The following is a 21,147-nucleotide window of genomic DNA, read 5'->3' on the forward strand; positions in this document are numbered from 1 at the left end:
CAGGGGGAAGGTAAACACCCTCCAGGCCGCTGCCCGCGCGCGGGCCCCCTCGAGGCGCCGGCGGAGGCCGAGGGTGCCTCCCGGGCCTGCGTTCCAACTCTCGGCTTCCCACCCTTCGACCGCCCTACCCTCGTGGCAGGCTTCCGCGTTGTACGACGGCGCACCGGGCCCCCTGCCGACGGGCCCCGCCTCCCTGGGCGGGCCCCGGGCGGCTCCCGCGGCCCGCAGGGGGCGCGCGGCCCGGAGCGGCCCCTGGCTCGTGGCCCCGCAAGCTCCGCCCCTTTCCCGCCCCTTTCCCGCCTTCCTCCACCCCCGGCGTGGGTGATCCTGAGGCTCCGCGCGCTCTGGGGCAGAAGCCCGGAGACGCCGTCGTCGACGTCTTTACCGCCGGTGCTTCTCCTGCTACCCGCGGCCCCCCAGCCCCTCTCTCCGCCCGAGGCCCCGCGTCGGCCCTCCCGCCGAACCCCGCCGGGCGCTGCGAAGCCCCTGGCGTTGGCAAGGCCGGCCCCGGCCCCGACGCCGCTCCGCCTCGCCCGACTGTCTCGAATCTCTCCTCAGTGCTGTCTTCTTTCCCAGGACTGGTTTCGTGGGGGCCGCAGGCGCGCAGTCTCGCCCCCCGCCAGAGCGCCCCGGCTCGGCCCGGGAGCGGCTTCTTGTAGACGTTCGAGGAGCCTGCCGAGTGCCGTCCCGGCGCCCGACCGCCCACCGTCCGGCCCATTGGCCCGCTTCTTCCTGATGCAGACTGCCGTCCACTAGAGGCTGGACAGACCCCCGAGGTGCGTAGCCGCCCCTGGCCCTCCGGCCTGCGGGAGCCCGGGCTTCGTCCGCGGCTCCGCGCTAGGCTCGGATTCGGTAGCCCCTTTGCACTGACCCCAGTCGCACATTTGGTTGACGCCGAGATCTAATTTGTCTTTGAGTTTACTTAGATTGTTTGAAATCTAATTTTTTTCCCAAAGAGGAAAAAAAAAAAGGAAGAAGCATAATTCAGCCATTTTTTGCAGCACACAGCTGCAGGTACCATGATTATTTTCTCCCTATCCCGCTCCTTCCCTTTAAAAATGCTATTTTTGCCTGAAATAGAACTATGCGAAATGCGAGGCGTAAAACGCGGAATCAGAAGGTCTGGGTTCGACTAGGTGACTCTGAGAAAATCGCTTACCGAACCTCGGTTTCTTATCTATGAAATCGAGTCGGTAATAGCCACATCACAGGGTAGTGAGGACTGTATGAGGTCATATATGTGAAAATAATCCGTAGCTGTAAAGTGTTGTAAAAATGCAAGGCAATTTTTAAAGTAACCTTTGCCAGAGTGGTGAATGTTGTAGTGGCTAACTGTTGCTGCCTCTTTTTTCCCTATATTATAAGCGATAAGGACGGAAATTAGTAAAGCACTGCTCTGAATCGATTAGATATAGTCACGTTGCTTGGCCTTCTTCTCCGAAATGCTAACTGCTTATTTAAATAACGGTATTCTTTAATTCAAATTTAACGTTTCTGAGGTGCTTTGCTTTTCATTTTTCTAGGCCGCTTATGGCCTTTTGCTTACTCGGAATATTAAACACCTTGCATTTGTTGAGTCGTTTCTATTTTTCGGATTTACATTTTTCAAGATTAATATCTTGATAAAATTGTCATTTGGAAAATGCTGTTAAGATATATACCTTAATTTTTATTGCCTGTTTTTCATATCTAGGAAACAAGATGCCCAAATATTTCTACTAATTTGAAAATTGTTTTTGGAGAGCTTATACATGGATTCGGATTTCTGTAACTAATAGATCTAGAAATGTATAGAGAATCTCAGCTTTTTGACACTTAATATAGTTTTTATGTAATTTAATTCTCTTTTTAATCATCACCACATTTAGTTGGTGCTTGGAACCAGTTTTTCTATGGTAAGGGATGTTAATTTGCACTTTTTATTGCTGATTAGCTTGGGGGGGATAATGAAATACATAAGCCTTAAATACTTGTGGGTTGAAAATCGGAATTTTTTATCAGAATTTATAATATATATGTGTAACAGTATGGGATCATTCTTATTTGGCACATTAAAAATATATGGTCTGGCTTTTAAAAATGGGTCATAAAAAGTGAAAGAGAAGCTTTCTAAAATATATAGTTAGTTTTAGCCAATAAATGGGTTTTCTGAGTTTTTTTCCTGAAATGTTTTATTAAATTTATAATCCAATGCCGATTGTCTTTCTGAATATGCTTTTGTTTTTTAAAAAAGGGCAGAATAATATAAGGCGGCAGGATTAAATTAGCAAAAGGAAGAGCCTACTTTAAGGTGCTAGCTTTTATACGTTGGACTTACTGCTTGTCCTGAAGATAAAATTTTGGCAAACCATTGGTTTATTGGGACTTTCAAAGTTTGGCCATCTTTTTGCCTTGATCTGGGTTACCTGGGGGTAAAATTTTGGAACTGGGACTGGTGTGGCTTCATGGGTGTCCAGAAGAACCCCAAACTTGGTTTAATAATCAGTGCGTAAAACTGATATTGTACAATATAAAGGTGAACAGTAAAATTCATGATAATAATGTAAATTTCTGATTTATCTTTACTTAGAATGCATTAAACAGCAAATTAAAAGAACACCATGATATGTAGAGAGAGACCTCAGAAGAAAGGAGAAAGCTTTATACTTCAGTACCTTTTTTTTTTTAATACTTTAGTACCTTTAATGACACTTTTTTCCAGCTTTTGAACGAGGGGTCCCGCATTTTCATTTTGCCCTGGGCTCCCCAAATTATGTAGCACGTCAGTTGTCAAATTTGCCTTTTCCTATTTTAAATGTTTTGAGAGTGAAAACCATTAACTGTGAGGAGAATGAATCTGTAGTTTAGGAGGGGTTGGATTAAATTATTAGAATATATTTCCTTTGAATTGGTATGGTGTAGTCCATGTGGGCTTCCCTGGTAGCTCAGTTGGTAAAGAATCCGCCTGCAATGCAGGAGCCCCCGGTTCGATTCCTGGGTGGGGAAGATCCGCTGGAGAAGGGATAGGCTACCCATTCCAGTATTGTTGGGCTTCCATTGTGGCTCAGCTGGTAAAGAATCCGCCTGCAATGCGGAAGACTTGGGTATGGTCTCTGGGTTTGGAAGATCTTCTGGAGAAGGGAAAGGCTACCCACTCCAGTATTCTGGCCTGGAAAATTCAGTCCATGGGGTTGCAAAGAGTTGGATGCGATGGAGAGACTTTCACTTTCAGTCCATGTGGACTTTTTTTCCCCCTAATTAAAAAAAAATTTTGGCCATACCACACTGCATGTGGAATCCTAGTTCTCAGACCAGGGATCGAACCTGCACCCCCTGCATTGGAAGCGGGGAGTCTTAACCAGTGTGGCTCCGGGGAAGTCCTCATGTGTTTTTTTTTTTTTAAACTGAAGAGACATGAAAGGCAGTTATTGGTGAAAGATTGCAGGATAGTGGTTAAACTCCAAGGCTCTGAAGTCAGACTGGCCCCATCTTATTAGGAGTCATAGCCTTGGGCAAGTTACTTAACCCCTGTGTGTTTTGATTTTTCTCTTCTCTAAATCAGGGATGGTTACAGAACATGGAGGGTTCTGAGAGTTAAACTTATCTATTCATCCTATAAGTATTTATTACGCACTTATTATGTGCCAAGCAGCATTCCTAGAAAGGTTCTGGGAATACAACAGTGAATACAAAACAAAAAAAAGAAAAGAAACAACAGAAAAATAAACTGAGTAAGGAATATAGCCTGTATCTCATTTAGTATACTGTGGAGACAAATAAAACAGAAAAGAAAAAAAGATTTTCTGTTGCATAGGGTGGGTGGATGGTTTTCTCTTTTAGAGAGAGGTTGCGGGGCAGGGGTTGCCTCACCAAGATAAAACACTGGAGTAAAGACCTAAAGGGAGCCATGTATGTTGGGATTAGCGATCCAGTCAGAGGGAACGGCAAATTTAGGGGCTTTAAGGTGGGTGTGTTGACTGGTTTTCAAGAAGCAGCAAAGAGACTAGTGTGTCTGGGACAGGGTGAACAAGGGCAGGAATTAGGAGATAATTATTATTTATTATTGCTGTTCTAGGAGTCACTGGAGAAACTCTCATAGTTCATCTTTGCCATGGGTATGTGTTTGTGTGTGTATATATACACACATGTACATATACATACATACTGCTGCTGGTCCGAAAGTGGGAGGCCTTTTCAGAATTAAAAATTTTAGCTTTGGAATAAAGAAACTAGAAAAGGCAAGATATTTCCACAGGCTTTCTGTTTTTAATATAAGCCCTTTATAATTCATCTGGCTGAATCATTGAAGCAGATAAAAACGAATAGAAGATTTATTCTTTGTCTCTGATAAGATCATTGAATTTAGTTAATGATTCTGCATCACTTAAAAGATTTACAGGAAATCCGTATCATAACATCAAGACCTTCCAGAAGGTTCAGTTTAGTTGTTTACTTCTTGTGTAAAACTAAGATGTTAACATTATAGTATTGATGATTTCATGTTAGAAAGTAACTTAGAAGATTCGGGGTTGTATTCCCCAGTAGAGGCTTTTCCTAGAATTCTCACTGGATCCAATCTCTAAAGGCTAGGGAAGCTGTTTTCCATGACATCACTCTTGGACTACTTTTACTTGTGAGGAATAAGCAGAGGAGCATTAAACTAAAATCTTCTGATGAAAAAATAGCATTGAAACAGGAGTGGGTTTTTTTTCTCATAAGGGTTCTTTTTATTATAGGATGACTAAATGCTAAACATACCTGAAAAATGAAGTAATTCAGATAACAGATGCCAACTGGGAGGCTGGAGGACCCAGAGCCTTCCTAAAAGCTTAGTTAAATAGTCATTGGCAGTTTGGTACTGACTTATAAAAACATTTTGATGGACAAGAAAGAATTTCCAGTAGTAAACAAATTAGTCAACTTATGCAGCCTTTTCTCTAATATTAGACTTAATTGTTTCTCAGTTTGAGCAGTATATCTCAGGGTAAAAGGGCTGCAAATAGAGCTAATAAAGTTGGTCTGTTTTTGAATTTTTCTTTCCTTTTAGATTAAGTTGGTCACTTTGAGGTTGTTAAATAAAAGATTTTTACTTTATAGATTAAAGAAATTGTGAGGAATTTTATGACTCAGAAATTAATTCTGTTTTTATCTGTAGTAAGCCTTGCATTTTCTTTTTAGTATGCAAGTATGGCATTTTCTACGTAGGGTTTAACATTGGTAGGCTAACAGTTTGAGGATGAAGGTAATATGAAATAATTTCAAATTTTCACTGAAGATATGCATATCAACCTCTGAGAATCTAGCTTTGGTATTGAATAAATTAGGGATTTGTATGAATTTTCAAGCAGCTGTGGAGATAGTGTGAAAGCATTAAATTATTGCTTATGGCATAAACATGGAGGTTAATTTTGAAACATCTCTACTTGCCTAGAATTTTGCCTTCCAATCAGAATGACAGCCTTCTAGCTGAAAAGGAAGCATTTAATTTCTTTGCCTTTGAGTTCCTGTCTAGTTTTACCCTCACCAGACTTTCTTTACTCGTCACTGGAGAGTTTGAACTGTTAGAAATTTATGTGGTATAAATAGCAGTAATGGTCTTTCAGAGCAGAGGTAGGAAGAGGTTGCTTTGTGTATGTGCGTGTATATTGTCATTTATCTCTTGTACAGTCAGTGGTACTTAATTTTTTGGTCTTAGAACATCATTATATTCTTAAAATTTATTGGAATCTCAAAGAGCTTTTGTTTATGTGGGTTGTATCTATTTATATTGAGCATTTTAGAAATTAAAACTGGGAAGTTTGAAAAATACCTTAAATGAATTTAAAATCCCATTACTTGTTAATTCTAAATTTTTTTTTCTGGCCTCACCAGAGCCTGTGGGATCTTAGTTCCTGAGCCTCCAGCATTGGGAGCTCAGAGTCTCAACCACTGGACCACCAGGGAAGTTCCTAAATAGCATTTTTTAAATGAAAAATAACTAATTCCCAAACAACAAAAAGCTTAGAAGAATAGCATAGTTTTACATTTTTGCAAGTCTCTTTAATGTCTGGCTTAATAAAAGACAATGGCTTCTTATCATTTCTTATCACATGTAGTCTCTGGAAAACACTGAGAGAATGAAAGTATATAAGAAAAATCACTTTTAAAATTATTATGAAAAATCTTTTGATCTCACAAAGTCCTCTTCGGGGACTGAAGCCCCTGGACCACACTTTGAGAAATACTATATCACTCATTCTCATGCATAGAGAATGTGAGGCTTTATTTTTTCTTTAGTCAGTGCCAAGTTTATGGAAGGGGACAAACTCCAGTGTTTCTTTCCTGATAATATAAGTATGCCTTGTCATTTAGTTTAAGTTGGTTCCCCTTTTGAAAAAAACCTACTGTTTGGAATTCTGAAGGCCAAATGTAGAATACAGAAGTGTAGAAGGCCAGGGGTATGCAGGTTTATAAACCCATGATTTCTCTTAATCTGACTTACCTGTTTTCAAGAGTGAGGATACATGATTTTTGTACACTGAGCATTTTGTTAGTAAATAACTTTTCTCAAAGCTCCTTAACAGATTTTTTTTTCTCCAAACCTCATTGATTTTGTAGAATTATTTGATTTTGTTTACTTTTACAATGATTAGTTCTTACAATTACTAATTTATTCCTTAAATTTCTATAATTATCTATATAAATTTTGTGTTTTCCTTTTTGTATTCTTCTTACACTTTTTCTTGTTATTTGCTTATATGTGTTTTTTTTGTGTTATTTTTGTTTTATTTTAATTTAAGCCTTTTTTTTTTTTCTTTATAGCTTCCAGGGTATGGATTGTGAACAAGGTGGTTTTGTTTCACGTGTTCATTTGTAAGTTTGGTTGTTTGATGCCTTAAACATTTATGTTACAGATCCATGCTGTCCAATAGAATGTAATGCAAGCCACATATGTAATTTACAATTTTCTCATAGCCACAGTTTTAAAAAGTAGAAAACAGGTGAGATTAATTGTAATGTTTTATTTAACTCAGTATATCCAAAATATTCCAACATGTAGTCACTATTAAAAATTTGTATAATGAGATATTTTCCTTTTTTTTGTACTAAGTCTTCAAAATCTGGTGTTCATTTTACACTTAAAGCACATCTCAATTTGATCTAACCATATTTCCAATGTTCAAAAACCCCATAGGTAGTGGCTTTCATATTGAACAGCACAGATACAAAGAGTAGTTACTCTTGTTGGGGCAGAAAAGCTGGAAAATTGTGTTTGTGTGAAGAGAAAAAATGGAAAACAATGCCATTGCAAACAAGGTCCAGTGTTTTGACTACCAATACATTTCCTGATCTCTTATAAATTTGCATTGTGGTAAACCTTAGGGTGGTGTGGGGTCTGTAGAGGGGAGTTTGAAGGGTGTTAAGTTCCTGTGGTTGTGTGGGTGATAATGACATTAAGTAAGAGTTAGACAGGGAAGGCAGCATTGATTGACCTCTGGTGGGGTGCTTCCCTCTGGGCTAGACATTTAACTTACCTTAATTTATTTGATCATCACCCCAACTCAATAATAATAGATGATGATTGTTCCTAATATATGGATGGAAACTGAGGTCAGGAAGTTAGATTTCTCCCAGACACACTGATGGTAAGTACTAATAAGTGCTCTGATTTCAAAGATTTTGCTCTTTTCTAGCCACACTATTTTGTATGTTTTGCAAATCAGGTTCTAGCCTTAACTCTGTTTCAAACTAGTTATATGACCTTGAAGAAAAATATTACCTGTGGATATTATATCTTCATCTATCAAGTCAGAGTTGGCTTGAATCCTGAGAGACTTTACTAAGAAAATAAGCTGGATTTGAAGTGCTGTTGCTAAGAAGGGTTTCTCCACATTAACTGGACTGTTAAAGGGTCAGGGTTATTTTATTCATTCCAGTAACTGTATGTGAAGGGGCGTAATAATAGGCCCTAAAGCTATGGTATACTTAAGGACCATATGTTGTTCTATGTTGTCATGTGTATTAACTCATTTATTTCTCACAGCAGCCTAATGAGATAGGCTCTGTTAATATTAGTATCCCCTTTTTACAGATGAGGACATTAGAACACAGAGAGGCTAAGTAGCTTGCTCCAAGGTCACAGAGCTAATAAGACGTACAACCAGGATTCAAACACAGACATCTGACTCCAGACCTGTACTCACTACTGTTTAGAGACTATCATGTTGAGCAGTTAACATTGATATTGAGTATCGATATACATGCTTCCCATAAAAGTGTAAGATATTGCTCCTTCCCTAAAGCTGTCACACTGATAGATGCACAAAGCTTTTTCATGTAGAAAGAGTGACTGCAAATTTCCAAGCTATTACAAATTAGTAGAAGAACTTTAGATCAGATAAACTTCAGAAGTGCATTGCTAAGACCTGAAACATAGCTATAGTTTATTTACTTTGCATATCTTTATAAGTGCTTTACACATCTGTAAAATCATATAAAAGTAAAATAAATGAAAGTTTTATGACTAAAAATCTTTAGAAATCATGTTTAATGCTTTTGTAGATGTGGAGATAAGGCCAAGAAAGTTTGAGTAACTTACTCAAAGTATAGATATTTCTATTTTAAAACTGTCTTAGTTAGGAACCTTGGTTATAGGTAGGAAAAACCCACCTGAGGTGGTAAAGGCGAGTGTGGGGGGATTTATGCTGAGCATGTAAGGATTTCTCTCAGCACCCACTGGCAGGAGTGGAGCTGGGCCTAGGGACTGGGAAAATGAAGGCGTTAAGGAGCACTCCCTTTCTTCTGTCTTGGCTTTCCTCTTTTTTCTCAGTTGACTGGCATTCTCTGATACTCAGCCCACATGACAGGCAAAAGTTGGTGCCCACAACTGAGCAGAAGCTACTCTTCGACATGTTCTAGTTCCAGTCATACACAGTGCACGTCTATTTCTTTTTCTTTCTCTCTTCTTTCTAGATTCTTGACACAGGAGCACTCATCTTAATTCATATTTCCCAGCCCCATCTGATTGTATCTGACATACTGTTAGTGTGTCCATGGAAGCCTGTCTGCTAGGAACCCCCCTCTGTGGGCTGGGTGCCTAGAGGACAGCAGGTGCTGCCCTTACGTCTAAAGACCGAAAGGATCTTTTGCCTCACAGCTTACCAATTCCCTCCCACCTCCTTTGTGCTATGATGTTTACACCATATTAAGTATCTGGAAGCTAGGTTACTTTTTTTTGAGAAAGCATAGTGTCTCCTTTAAAAACTTTCCTTTAGATAGACTCTTTGTCAGAAAGGTGAATATTAGCTGTTTGAGACTTTATCACATAGTGATACCTGTTGAATAGAGAGAGTTACTTTGACAAGAAGTGAAATACAGGGTATTTTAGGCACTGTCAAAATAACAGATAATGACACAAAGCAGTTTCATCTCAAGTATGTGAATGCTGGTGTTCAGCCTTCCATTATTAAATCTACATTAAAAGTGACCAATAAATCTTGATGAGTCAGAGTGATAGTTGGTGTCCTTAATGATCCTGAGAAAGATAGTGAAATACTGAAATTTTCATCCAGTTTAATTTGTTATATTTTTTATTCAAATTATTTTGAAAACTGCTAATTAGTGTGATGTTGACAGCACTCTACTAACCAGAATGTTTAATTATTCAGATACCACGGTGAATGACGTTCTTTTGTTCACAGTATGCATTTGTATATATGTGCTTTATATCGACTTGGAAAATTCTAAGTTCGTTAAATTTGCCTTTAAAATAATTCAAGAAATAAAATCTGATAGCTTGCTTTAATCTTGAATGTGTTAGTAAAGTAGTTCTGCCAAGCATTGATTACAGTGTCTAAAATATTTTATATCGATTTTCCAAATTATAGACAGCTCTCTTGTGTTCTCCCTTTCCAAAATGAAAGTATATAGCTTTCGGATTAATGGATTACTAATAAAAATTTTGATGTAAAGTATCTTGTGCATACTTTACTGTCTTAAGTAGGTTAACGTAAGTGAGCATGTAGTATAATTAATAAGACTTACAGGTGTAAGTTAGGGACAAATGGGGAGAAAGAGGCACCTAGAATCCTCTTGATAAGAAGGGAATACAAAAGAAAGAACTGATTGGGGAGAGGAGAGAATTAGGATTCTGTCTAGACATGATTTGAGATCCCTGTGGTGCACCCAGAGGTATCTAACAGATGTGCTATGTAGTACTAGTGTAAGGATAGCGATTGGGACAGTGATGGTCAAGGCATTGGTAAAGGTAAATGTTAGTAGAAACCATGGGTTTAGATGAGATCTTTGAGGGAAATACAGTGTTTAGATGAAAAGATAAAAGGTGCAAGACTAGAATCCTGGGGAACACCCATGTTTAAGGGATAGCTCAAGAAAAGTAAGTCCAGGAAGGAGATTGAGAAATAAGCAGCCCCCAAATAGGAAGAGAACTAGGAAAATAGAGGCCTGAAACTGAGAGAGTGATGAGCCAAGGGAGTAGGTCATGCTGGAGAAAGATCCTGTGAAACAAGGGACTGTGATGTAACCACTGGATTTGACAGAGGATTTTGTAGATTTTTTAAAATGAGCTTTTTGAAAGCAGTAAGATGCTTTTATTGAAGATAGATTAGCAAAACACAGATCAGCCAAAAGAAAAAAAAAGACTTGCCGGATAGTCTCCTGTCCAAGATAACCAGGGTTTTTTTTTTAGCATTTTAGTTTATTATCCTTTCAGACTTTTTTCTTATTTATTAACAAAGGGTTTTTATTTTCTTGGAGATAATCCCAGACTGGGATAACTACTGAATAAATGGGTTAATATGTCAAGGAGTTAAAATAGAGTGTCAAACAAAGTAGTCAAATCGAGTGATAGCTTGCCCAAAGAGTGGAGAGACAGTGCCTGTTAGTAAGTACGTCTGTGAAAGCACTGTTTTTACTCTCAGCAGCTGAAGGCTCTGCCAAACCCAGGGTGCAGAGGGGATTCCTGAATGGCACACACCTTTATATCTAATAGTGCCTGGCACACAGAGGTGCTCTTGTAGTTAACAAAGGGGAAGGCATCTGTGATGAGTGGTGAGGCTGGCAGCGATGGTCTATCTGAAGAAGAGGATGGAGCAGGTGCCAGCAGTGACTGTGGTTCCAGCTGCTTCACTGGAGGGCTCATGGCCCACCCAAACACCCAACCAGGGTAAGGAAAGAGGTTGGGAGTTGGGGTCTGATACCAGAAGATCTAAGCTGGAGAAGGACAGGTAAAGTTTGGAGGTGACAGACCAAATGAAAGGGGAGGAGAATATTAAGCCAGAGAGTGGGAAGTTGACGAGATTTCAGGTGTGGATCAGTTCCTGATTGTGGTGAGGCCTAGCAGATTTGAGCATAAGATTTTAAAATGGAGTAAGAAGGGAGGTGACAAGAGTTTAGGTGATCAGGGAACTTCACCTCTCAGTTTTTGGGTGAGCGATCTTAGGTGAACATTGAAGAGGTGGAGAAAATGACTCTTAGCCAAGTAACACAGTCATCAGCAAATGTGGAGGGAAGAGAGATCAGGATATGTGTATGTGATAAATAACAGGGAGCAATAGAAGGTGGATTTTAACTAAGAGAAAAGCCATATTTTAGAAAAAGGACAGTAGAAAGCCAAGAGAAGGCTCAGGAGGTAGGTTGTAAGCTATAGAAGAGCATTTTGTTCTAAGAACATAGAAGAGGGTATTTGTTTTGTTTTTAAATCAGACTGCAGAGAAAACTTTCTGTGACCAGCATGACGCTGTAGGGGAGTTTGTTTACACTGAAGCAGGGTTCCACAGGGCACAGTGGAAAGGGTTGGGAGGGAATTCGTGGATAAGGATATGTCATTGGGGAGGAAGCTCAGAGGTATGTGAGGGTGAGAGTTGAGCAGAGGACCGATAGTTGGCCTGGAGGGGGGGGAGTTGTGTGAAAAGAAGAAAATTACTTAGCTTCGTAAGACATCTGATAGACTGAATTATTCTGCTTAAGAGATCTAATTCCACTATTTTGGTTTCATTTCTCTGATATGCAAAAATGCAGTTTAATTTCCTTTAAAATTGTATATTTATGTTTTAAATATATAAGCTCACTGTTTTTTAAAATAAAGTTAATGAGGTAAGTAAGTATACTTAAAATTTCCTGAAATCCCACTACCCCAGGGACATAATTTTGGTATATATTCCTCCAGACTGTTTCTCATCTAAACATATATATATATGTGTGTGTGTGTATTTAGTTTTTGAAAATATACTGAGCATACTGTAGTTACCTGCCTTTTTTTCACATAACAATACATAGTAAATGTTTTTGTCACAATTAGGTATATTGCTGCCATCATTTTTAGTTATTACAGTAATCCATTATAGGACTGCACCATACTTGTTTCTGTTGTTGGGCTTTTGAATACTTTACAGTTTTTAAAATCATAAATGAGGCTAGAAAGAAAAACCTTTGTGTGTACAAGTTTGACATCTATCTGATATTTCCTTTGGGTAAGTTTCAAGGTCAGTTTAAGTTTGGCTAAGTTTCAAGGTCAACAGTATACTTTTTGGTTTAATTTCTTTTTTGTCTCATGATTTAGCATTTGGATAAGAAATTCTTTTTGGTTGATGATTTGAGGACATGTTTAAATATATTTGGTAAACAGTGTAAAGTCACTGTGATAGGCATATATTTGTAAGTTAATTATTGTTGTTGAATAGATATTTAATAGATTTTTTTCACCAGGTAGGGAAGCCAAAAATATTAACCTGCAAATCTTTAAGTTGTCTTCTCCCAAAGGGTTTGTATATGTGAGACTTAACACAGTAGAATTGAGATAATTTTTAAAATTGTTTAAGTTCTAAGTTAATAATGTCTTTAGAATGCATGGAAATGATTAACACAGTTTTCTTTGATTACTTTTTTTCCAGGTGATCCATGGCAGGGGACATGGAAGGATTCTGTTCCTCCATCCATGACACCAGTGTCTCTGCTGGGTTCAGAGCACTGTATGAGGAGGGGTTGCTTCTTGATGTCACTCTGGTTATTGAAGACCATCAGTTCCAGGCCCATAAAGCACTCTTGGCTACCCAGAGTGATTACTTCAGAATTATGTTTACTGCAGACATGAGGGAGCGAGATCAGAACAAAATTCACTTGAAAGGTCTAACTGCTACAGGCTTCAGCCACGTCCTTCAGTTTATGTACTATGGAACTATAGAACTGAGTATGAGCACAGTTCACGAGATTCTTCAGGCTGCCATGTATGTTCAACTTATAGAGGTGGTGAAGTTCTGCTGTTCTTTCCTGTTAGCGAAAATCTGCTTAGAAAATTGTGCAGAAATTATGAGACTCTTAGATGATTTTGGTGTAAACATCGAAGGAGTCAGGGAGAAGTTGGATACTTTTCTGCTAGACAACTTTGTACCACTCATGTCCAGGCCTGACTTCCTGTCTTACCTGAGCTTTGAGAAGCTCATGTCTTACTTGGATAATGATCATCTGAGCAGATTCCCAGAAATAGAGCTGTACGAGGCTGTGCAGTCTTGGCTGCGGCATGATAGAAGACGCTGGAGACATACCGATACCATCATTCAGAACATCAGATTTTGTCTGATGACCCCATCCAGTGTTTTTGAAAAGGTTGGTGCATTTGAAAGAAATAGACAAAACTCATCATTTACCTAATAAAACAGTATGTCTTTAGAGATAAGATTCCCAGGCTTGGTTTGAGCCAAATAGTTTTTAAGAATAGTTAAATAGTTTTAAGTTAAATAGTTAAATAGTTTTAAGAATACTTAAATAGTTTTTAAGAATAGTTACACATAAAAAGTCTAATTTGTTGCAGCTTGTGTATTTAGGTTTTTTAAAAACACATTTTGTGGGTAAAAGATGGACCAGGTAGGTGGTAGAGTAGTTTCACTTAGAAGGTACTTTTAAAGTTGAAGTATAATTATTTAATCTAAAAGATTGTAAGTTTGCTTTAGCTTCTCATTCTTTTCACAGAGTAATTAAATCTGAACTGGGTCAGTCTAGCTCTCTTTTTAAAAATTAATTTAAGTGATACATGCTGAAATTAGAGTCGAGAGGAGTTTTATAGTTCTGAATGTTAAACATTAACACAACCTCTTATTCCTCTAAAATGTAGTAAGGAAGAACATAAAATAGATCTTGAAAAGCAGTAGGCCTTGGTGGTGATTTTCTTCCCTTCTCTTACCTAGTTCTGCATCCCCCTCTTTGTCCATTCCCTGCCACCCCCCTGACCCGCACTGTGAATACTAACTACATTTAACCATGAAAACATATATTTCTCCAAAACAGTTGTTTTTGGCATTTCAAAGCAAATAAGACTATAAATCTTCTATCTACATTGATCAAACATTCCTGTGTACCTTTCCCCATGTAATAGTTCTGTTATCTTAAAATTGTCTTTCTCCAAAACAGCCTTGGCCTTTTTGCATGTAAGCATTTTTCATTTTTTACCAGTCTCAGTTGTGATCCTTTCTTGCCCAAAGGAGAGAAAGCATTTTCGGTAATTGCTTAACTTAATTGGTTTCTAATCACATAGTTACCTCTGGGGCTCCGTTTACCTCTTGCATCTTTTCTTCTTTCTAGAAAGCATACTTAAATCTTTGGTTGACACCCTTCATGTTAGGTAGTTCCTCAGTTTTAGTTACCAGACCTGGTGATAAAAATACAGTATTTGCAAAGAAGGGTTGTTTATACCATTTGAAAAATAAGCAAATTTGTGCCTTCAAACAACACTCAGCCGCCTGGGATGTGTCTTTTTCCCCCTCTGAAATGGTGTGAAATATCGTTAACTTATACTTTCAATAGATAACTCAATTTTGTGGGATTTTATCTTTATTCTCAGAATGTACTGATATGGCAGACATAATTGAAACTAAAGAATACACTTTTTAATTACTTTTTGTTCAGTGATAATCAGCCCCATGTCAGCAGTGCAGATCATTTTTCTCTGCTGTTTTGATTTTTTTCCTTACTGTTTTTATTGCCTTCTTTTCCTAGGGAATCCTGTTTTGTCTTTACATGTTAGATGCAGATGCTTTCCCACTACTAAAGCAAACAACCTTGCCCTCCCCAACTTCAGTTTAGATGGAGGTGCTCGTGAAATAGAAAATAAAATAAAATTTTCCCTCTTGTAAGACATTATGATGGATAATTGATAGCAGTAAATGATTTTTTAGTGCTGAGTTGCAAGAGAGAGGTAATTCTACACAACCATAATACCATTATTGAAATTAACAGTCTTTCCTTAATATGTAATATCCCAGTTTATTTTGTTATTCTCAGTTATCTCCAAGATGTCTTTTTAAGCTGTTTTTTGAAGATTTAATCAAGGTTCATATAGCACATTAGTTATGATGTCTCTCTCTTAATCTGGAATGGTGCCTTCTTTTTCTTCTTTATGATGAGGATACTCAAACATAGAAAAAGTTGAAAGAATAGTATAACGAATAGCTATGTAACTATCACCTAGATTCAAGAACTGTTAACATTTTACCATATTTTCTCTATATAGATTTTCTTTTGCTGAATCTTGGAGAATAAGTCAAAAATACAACATCTTGTCTCTTAATACTTACTAACATAACTCTTCTAAGAATAAGGATGTTTTCCTACTCAAGTTCAATACATTCCACCCAGGAAAATTAACAGTAAGACCCTAGTATCAACTAATAGCTAGTTAATATTGAAAGTTGTCCCCCAGATGCCCTAGAATCCAGTCATGGTTTATGCATTGCTTTTAGTTATCATGTCTTTTTAATCTTTCTTAATCTAAAACAGTCCCCCACTTTTTTTTTTTGAGAAAAATCAAATTAGCAATTTTCTTAGTGTGTCCCCACATTCTGAATTTATCAGATTTCCTTGTGTTGGTGTTAACTTAGTTGCTCTCTTCCTTATATTTCCTATTAACACATCTAACATCTAGCATCCTATATTTTCAACAGGAAAATATGGTTGTAATGCTAGAGAAAGTCTTGGAAAACAGCTTAGCACCTCTGATCAAACTTAGAATTTACCATTCTTTTTTGTATTAGGAGGCTAAGTAGCCCCAAATCGTCAAGGACTTCATTCACACTATTCTGTGTTAGGTTTCTTTTACATTCATAAAGTTCCCCTCCCTTTAAAAAATTTGGAACTCTTCCATTCAATTTATAGAAACTGAAACTAGCTAAAGTGTCCAAAGATTATTCTTTCTTACTTAAAAAAGTTGTATATTTATAACTCTAGAACTGCTCTGTTCAGTACAGTCACTGCTTGTGGCTTTTGAATACTTGAAATGTGACATATCTCATTTGAGATTTCAAAGATTAAAAGATGACAAAAAGGATATAAATTACCTCATTACTAACTTTTATATTGATTATATGTTGAAATTATATTTTGGATATATTGGATTAAACAAAATACATTATTGAGGTCAATTTTACCTTTTTATTTCTTAAAATATGGCTGATAGAAAGTATAAAAATTATATCTCTGGCTCACATTTGTGGCTCAGATTATCTTCTGTTGAACCAAGCTGCTCTAGAAGTTCAAGGAGTTAAATTGTGCTTTAGAAACTCTAAAGGTGCATACATTAAATAGCCTTTCTCACATATTTAACCCCTCTCCTGGAGTTCTAGCCTTTAGAAATGTTCTGTTAGGTTTAAAGTTCAATTAACAGATAACTTACCTTATCTAATTATTCTATGGAGTGGCTGATGCAGATAACTTGAGAATAGCATCTCTTTGAATCCTTCCCCTGGCCTCAGGACAATTCAAAAGTGATTGAACAGAACTTGGTGAAGGAATCTTGAGAGATTTTAATTCTTCCTTGGGTAGTAACTCAGATCTGAGCAGTGGCTTTGTAAGGGGTCATTCTGCCTCTCTCAGAGAAAGAGCCCCCCCCTGATTCCAGGGACCTGGATCATGCCCTGTAGATCTGCCAAAGTCTTTAGGTTTATTCTTTTCCCCTAGTCCTCTACTAGAATTTCTCCCTAGCTGAAAACAAACTGTCTTAAACTTCTGTACTGAATACTCTGGGATAGAATCTTCACCCAGAAGACCAAGACTTCCAGATTTCCACACCAAGTTCCTTCAAGGCAGTGATTGTCCTAATCTGAACACCTTACACATACATGCCAGGCCATGCACCGAGTGCTCTACACAAAGGCAAAGTCAATAGGTTCTCTCTGTTTTGTAGCTAGGAAAACAGGCTCAGAATGGTCTGGGAGTCTTATCCCAGAGTAGGCGGCACTGTCCAGACTGGAACCCAGGTCTGCTTGCTTCTCAGTTCGAGCTACTGGAGTAGGGAGAGGAAAGGATTCTGTGGTGCAGGAAGCACGTAGTTACCCCTGTGGCCCTGCTTGGGTGGCCTAAAAGTTGGTACAGAGTTGTGAAAATCCTAACATGTTTGCATGAATGAAACATAGCCTTAAAATTTTAATGGCACTGAAAAAAGTATAAGATATGGGAATAAGATATGAAAGCGCAATTCTGGAGTTTTTCCTGTATAATCAAGGAAAGCTGAAAATAAATTTAAGGATCTTGTCCTTTTGATACAGTTGTTAAGGAGTTCTTATGATTCGTTTTATCTATAGTGGATTCCCAGTTTTAATACTAGACATCAATTTCAGTTTTTACATAATGTAAATGTCTGTGGCATATATTTTTGCCAACTCTAATGGTCATTGCATCTGTTGACAGAGATTAGGCCTAACATTTGTCATTCTGAATTTCAGTGATATGAAGATTTAAATAGTTTTAAACTTTGTTCTCTTTGGTCTTTTAGTTTTTAAGAAACAATTACTGGTTTATCAAAAACATTTTATGAAGTTAACATATATTTGGCAAAAGGCATATGTACTGTTTTGTACAGAAGAGATCTTTTTAGAAAATTTGTTACGTTAGTCATTAAAATACCCATATATTGATTTATCTTCCATATCATAAATATGCATAAAGTAAGATTTAACATACCAATGATGTCCTTAGAAATTGTATTAATCATAATCATAAAATCTTAAAATTTTTCAGAAAAAATATTTTAGAAGGAATCAGGTTATATAGATGAATTCTGCTTTATTTCAAATATTTTGTTTTATAATCTAGTTTATGATATTCAGATACCTAATGTGCTTTTTCCCTCTGATCTGTTGAATGTAATTCACCATATCCCCCCAAATTGAGTTTATATAAACCTTTGAAGAGCAAAACTAATGTTTTAATGAGAAAAGATGTTAATTCTTCACTGAGACTGTATTTGGATTTAACAAATCATATCTACATTTGATAAAATTTGTTGTTATAAGGATATTTACAGGCTTGAGATAATTTTGATAGTCCATTAAAAGATAAATTCATTATTAGTGAATATTAATCCTAGGATCAGAGTGAAATTTTATGCTTAGAAATGCTAACACTTTTTAAAAAATGTCTTTTACTTAAGGAGCAGAATGTGTGACTTTAAAAGCTACACGGTGAAATGGGGATAAGGCAGGTGTCCTGGACTCACCTTGAAACTGATAGAATTTAAGTATTACAAGTTTACCTTACTTAGACCCTTATAATACCTTCCTAAGAACATGGTAGCTCTCAGAACTGGTCTTCACAAAGCACTGATAATCTTCCAAATATTTCCCTATCAGCATAGTTGGTTTATATAGCATTAACAATGGACTGTGACACATAAGTGACATTAATGTGTCATGTTTGGGTGGTGTGATATTCTACTTAATTGAGGCACAACAATTGCCTTGATAGATGATATAGATTAATTCTACTTTATTCCATTTGCTTTTAGCAAGGACACATCTATAAAAAGTGTAGGTGGTATGCACCCTTCAGAATTCTTTCATTTAGGCACATGTTTTGACTAATCCGGACTTGACCAATCCAAAATTTCTGTCCAGAAACCAAACCAATAACTCTAGTGTTAGCACAGTTTGCCCAAAAATTCAAAAAAAGTAATTACTTCTAATGAGTTAAGCTACAATCAGACAAATCTAGAGGAAAAATAAATTTCCTTCTAACCCTCACAGTTTTAAAAGAAACAGCAGTGCTGTATTTGACAGTAAAAATATTTTAAAAAGATAATAACCTGGATTTCAAGTGTGAACTTTGATTAGAATTTCTAATAAGCTTGAGTTGTTTTTGAAAAAGTTTAAAATCCCCTTCATATATTAACAGGACTTACACTATAAACTTGAAATTACTTAAGTCAACAATCAGCTCACTTGCCCCTTGGAGTGAAAGCACAAGATTAGCAGGTTTTTGTTTGAAACTAGGTCAATGGGTTAAGCATACTTTCTCAGTTAATTTAAAATCTTTTTCTACTTGTTTCCTTTTTGCCGACCTCTCCCTTCCAGCTCCTTGGACTTGGATGATTGTAATTAATACGCATACAGTTCTTTAAAAATTACCCAGGGCATTTTTCTCAAGTCTTCTGCCCTTTGTGTATAGATAGGAATGTTCTTATTTTCCACCTTTGATTTACATTCACTCCAGGTTCAGGTTCCTGGAGAGTGCTGGTAGTCTAGGTGTTGACTGGTGTTCATCCCCTGAAAGAGACTATCTTAAGCTGACAGGAGCCTACTAAAATTGGAGTTAAAAAGATTCAACCTTATGTGCTAATTTTCCTTTTAAATAAAAGGGAGATGAAAACAAAAGCACAGAATTGGAAATTAATTGTAGTAAAAGGAAAGGAAGACATGGAATGGGGATAGCATGTTTACCTGTAAAAGGAGAAAATTTTTTTAATGAACTGGGAAAAATTAAGGGGGGAAAAAACCATGATAAACAGAAATTGAAAAGGATCAGAGAAGTCAGAAAGTGACTGGAGAAAAAGTTAGGAGCAGGAAAGGAAACACAGGGACATATTAAGATTTTAGGCTTTAAACTTTTAATTCTCAAATGTAATATTTGCCCAGAAAATGTTCTGTGTCATAGATAAGCCTTGCTCATTCAGAAGTTAGTTTTAGGATTAAACTTTTGACTTTCTTCTTCTCTTCCGTATTTATAAATAAGATATTTACATAGTTGAGAGTATTTCCATAAATAGGAAAAAAGTGTGTAAAAAAATGTTGTGAATTCTAGAACTTAGTTGTATTCTCTAAATATTAGTATAAGCAAATGATAAGATGTTCTTAAGTCTTTCAAAATTTTCTACCTTTAGGCTTGTGTACTCTAATTTCTAGTGGTGCTCTATTACTGTTGCGTGAAAATTGGAAGAAAATTAAACTTTCTAAGCACATTTATTTATTTGGCCGCACAGTGGGGCTTGTGGGATCTTAGTTCCCTGACGAGGGATTGATCCTAGGCCCTTGGCAGCAGAAGCTCCAAGTCCTCACAACTGGGCCACCAGAGAGTTTTGTAAGCACATTTATTTATAATTAATTTTTTGGAGTATAGTTGATTTACAGTGTTGTATTAGTTTCTGGTGTATAGCAAAATGAATCAGTTATACATATTCATGTATCCACTCCTTTTTAGATTCTTTTCCCATATAGGTCATTATAGAGTATTGAGTAGAGTTCCCTGTGCTATAGTGTGTATATGTCAATCCCAATGTCCCAGTTTATTGCCCATCTACCCTCTTGGTAACCATAATTTGTTTTATACATCTGAAACACATTTATTTTTGAGTTAAACATTTTTCACTGTATAGAAAAGTTGAGCAGATAAGAGGACTCACCAGATTGTGCTGAAACTCTTATTACAATATTGTCCTCAGGGAGTCCTCTCCCTTGCTCCCATTTGCCCTGGTCGCTTGCCTTCCGAAGCTCTGTCAATATTTTAGACTCCTGCCTGCTTGGAGAAGACAGGATGGGTAAATCCTTTTTAAAGTTTTCCTTTACCGTTTGGCATTTGACTGCAATTACAGTATTACTAAGAGGATTTGTGCTTAGCAGGAACTGATATTTTTAAAATAGCCTTATCCCTGGTCATTATTCAGTTTTTCAGGACAAAGGGATTAATTAAAGGCCTTTTGCAGCTAACTTTTTTGTGATGATTTTGTTTCACATAAATCAGGATCAACTTCAGTTCTGAGCATGATTTTATAAATAGACTTCGGATATCAGGATAGATGCTTTTGCAGTATAACATATAAAGATTTCCACATTTTACTGAATATAAAAATCAGTATCAAATGTAGCTGTGGTTCCCAAAGACATAATTTGTTATCCCACTAAAGTTCCCTGA

General features: G+C 37.3%; 1 protein-coding gene across 1 annotated transcript in view; it reads left to right on the plus strand.

Annotated features, from left to right (window-relative positions):
• Nucleotides 1-708: 708 nt before the first annotated feature.
• Nucleotides 709-21,147, plus strand: part of KLHL15 (kelch like family member 15) — a 28,613-nt gene continuing 8,174 nt past the window's right edge. The window contains exons 1-2 of the mRNA XM_068962989.1: nucleotides 709-776; nucleotides 12,870-13,581. Of these exons, the coding sequence (XP_068819090.1) occupies nucleotides 12,877-13,581 (705 nt within the window). The 5' untranslated portion in view covers nucleotides 709-776; nucleotides 12,870-12,876. The remainder of the gene's footprint in view (nucleotides 777-12,869; nucleotides 13,582-21,147) is intronic.

Source organism: Capricornis sumatraensis, chromosome X, assembly GCF_032405125.1.
Source record: "Capricornis sumatraensis isolate serow.1 chromosome X, serow.2, whole genome shotgun sequence".
Lineage (NCBI taxonomy): Eukaryota > Metazoa > Chordata > Mammalia > Artiodactyla > Bovidae > Capricornis > Capricornis sumatraensis.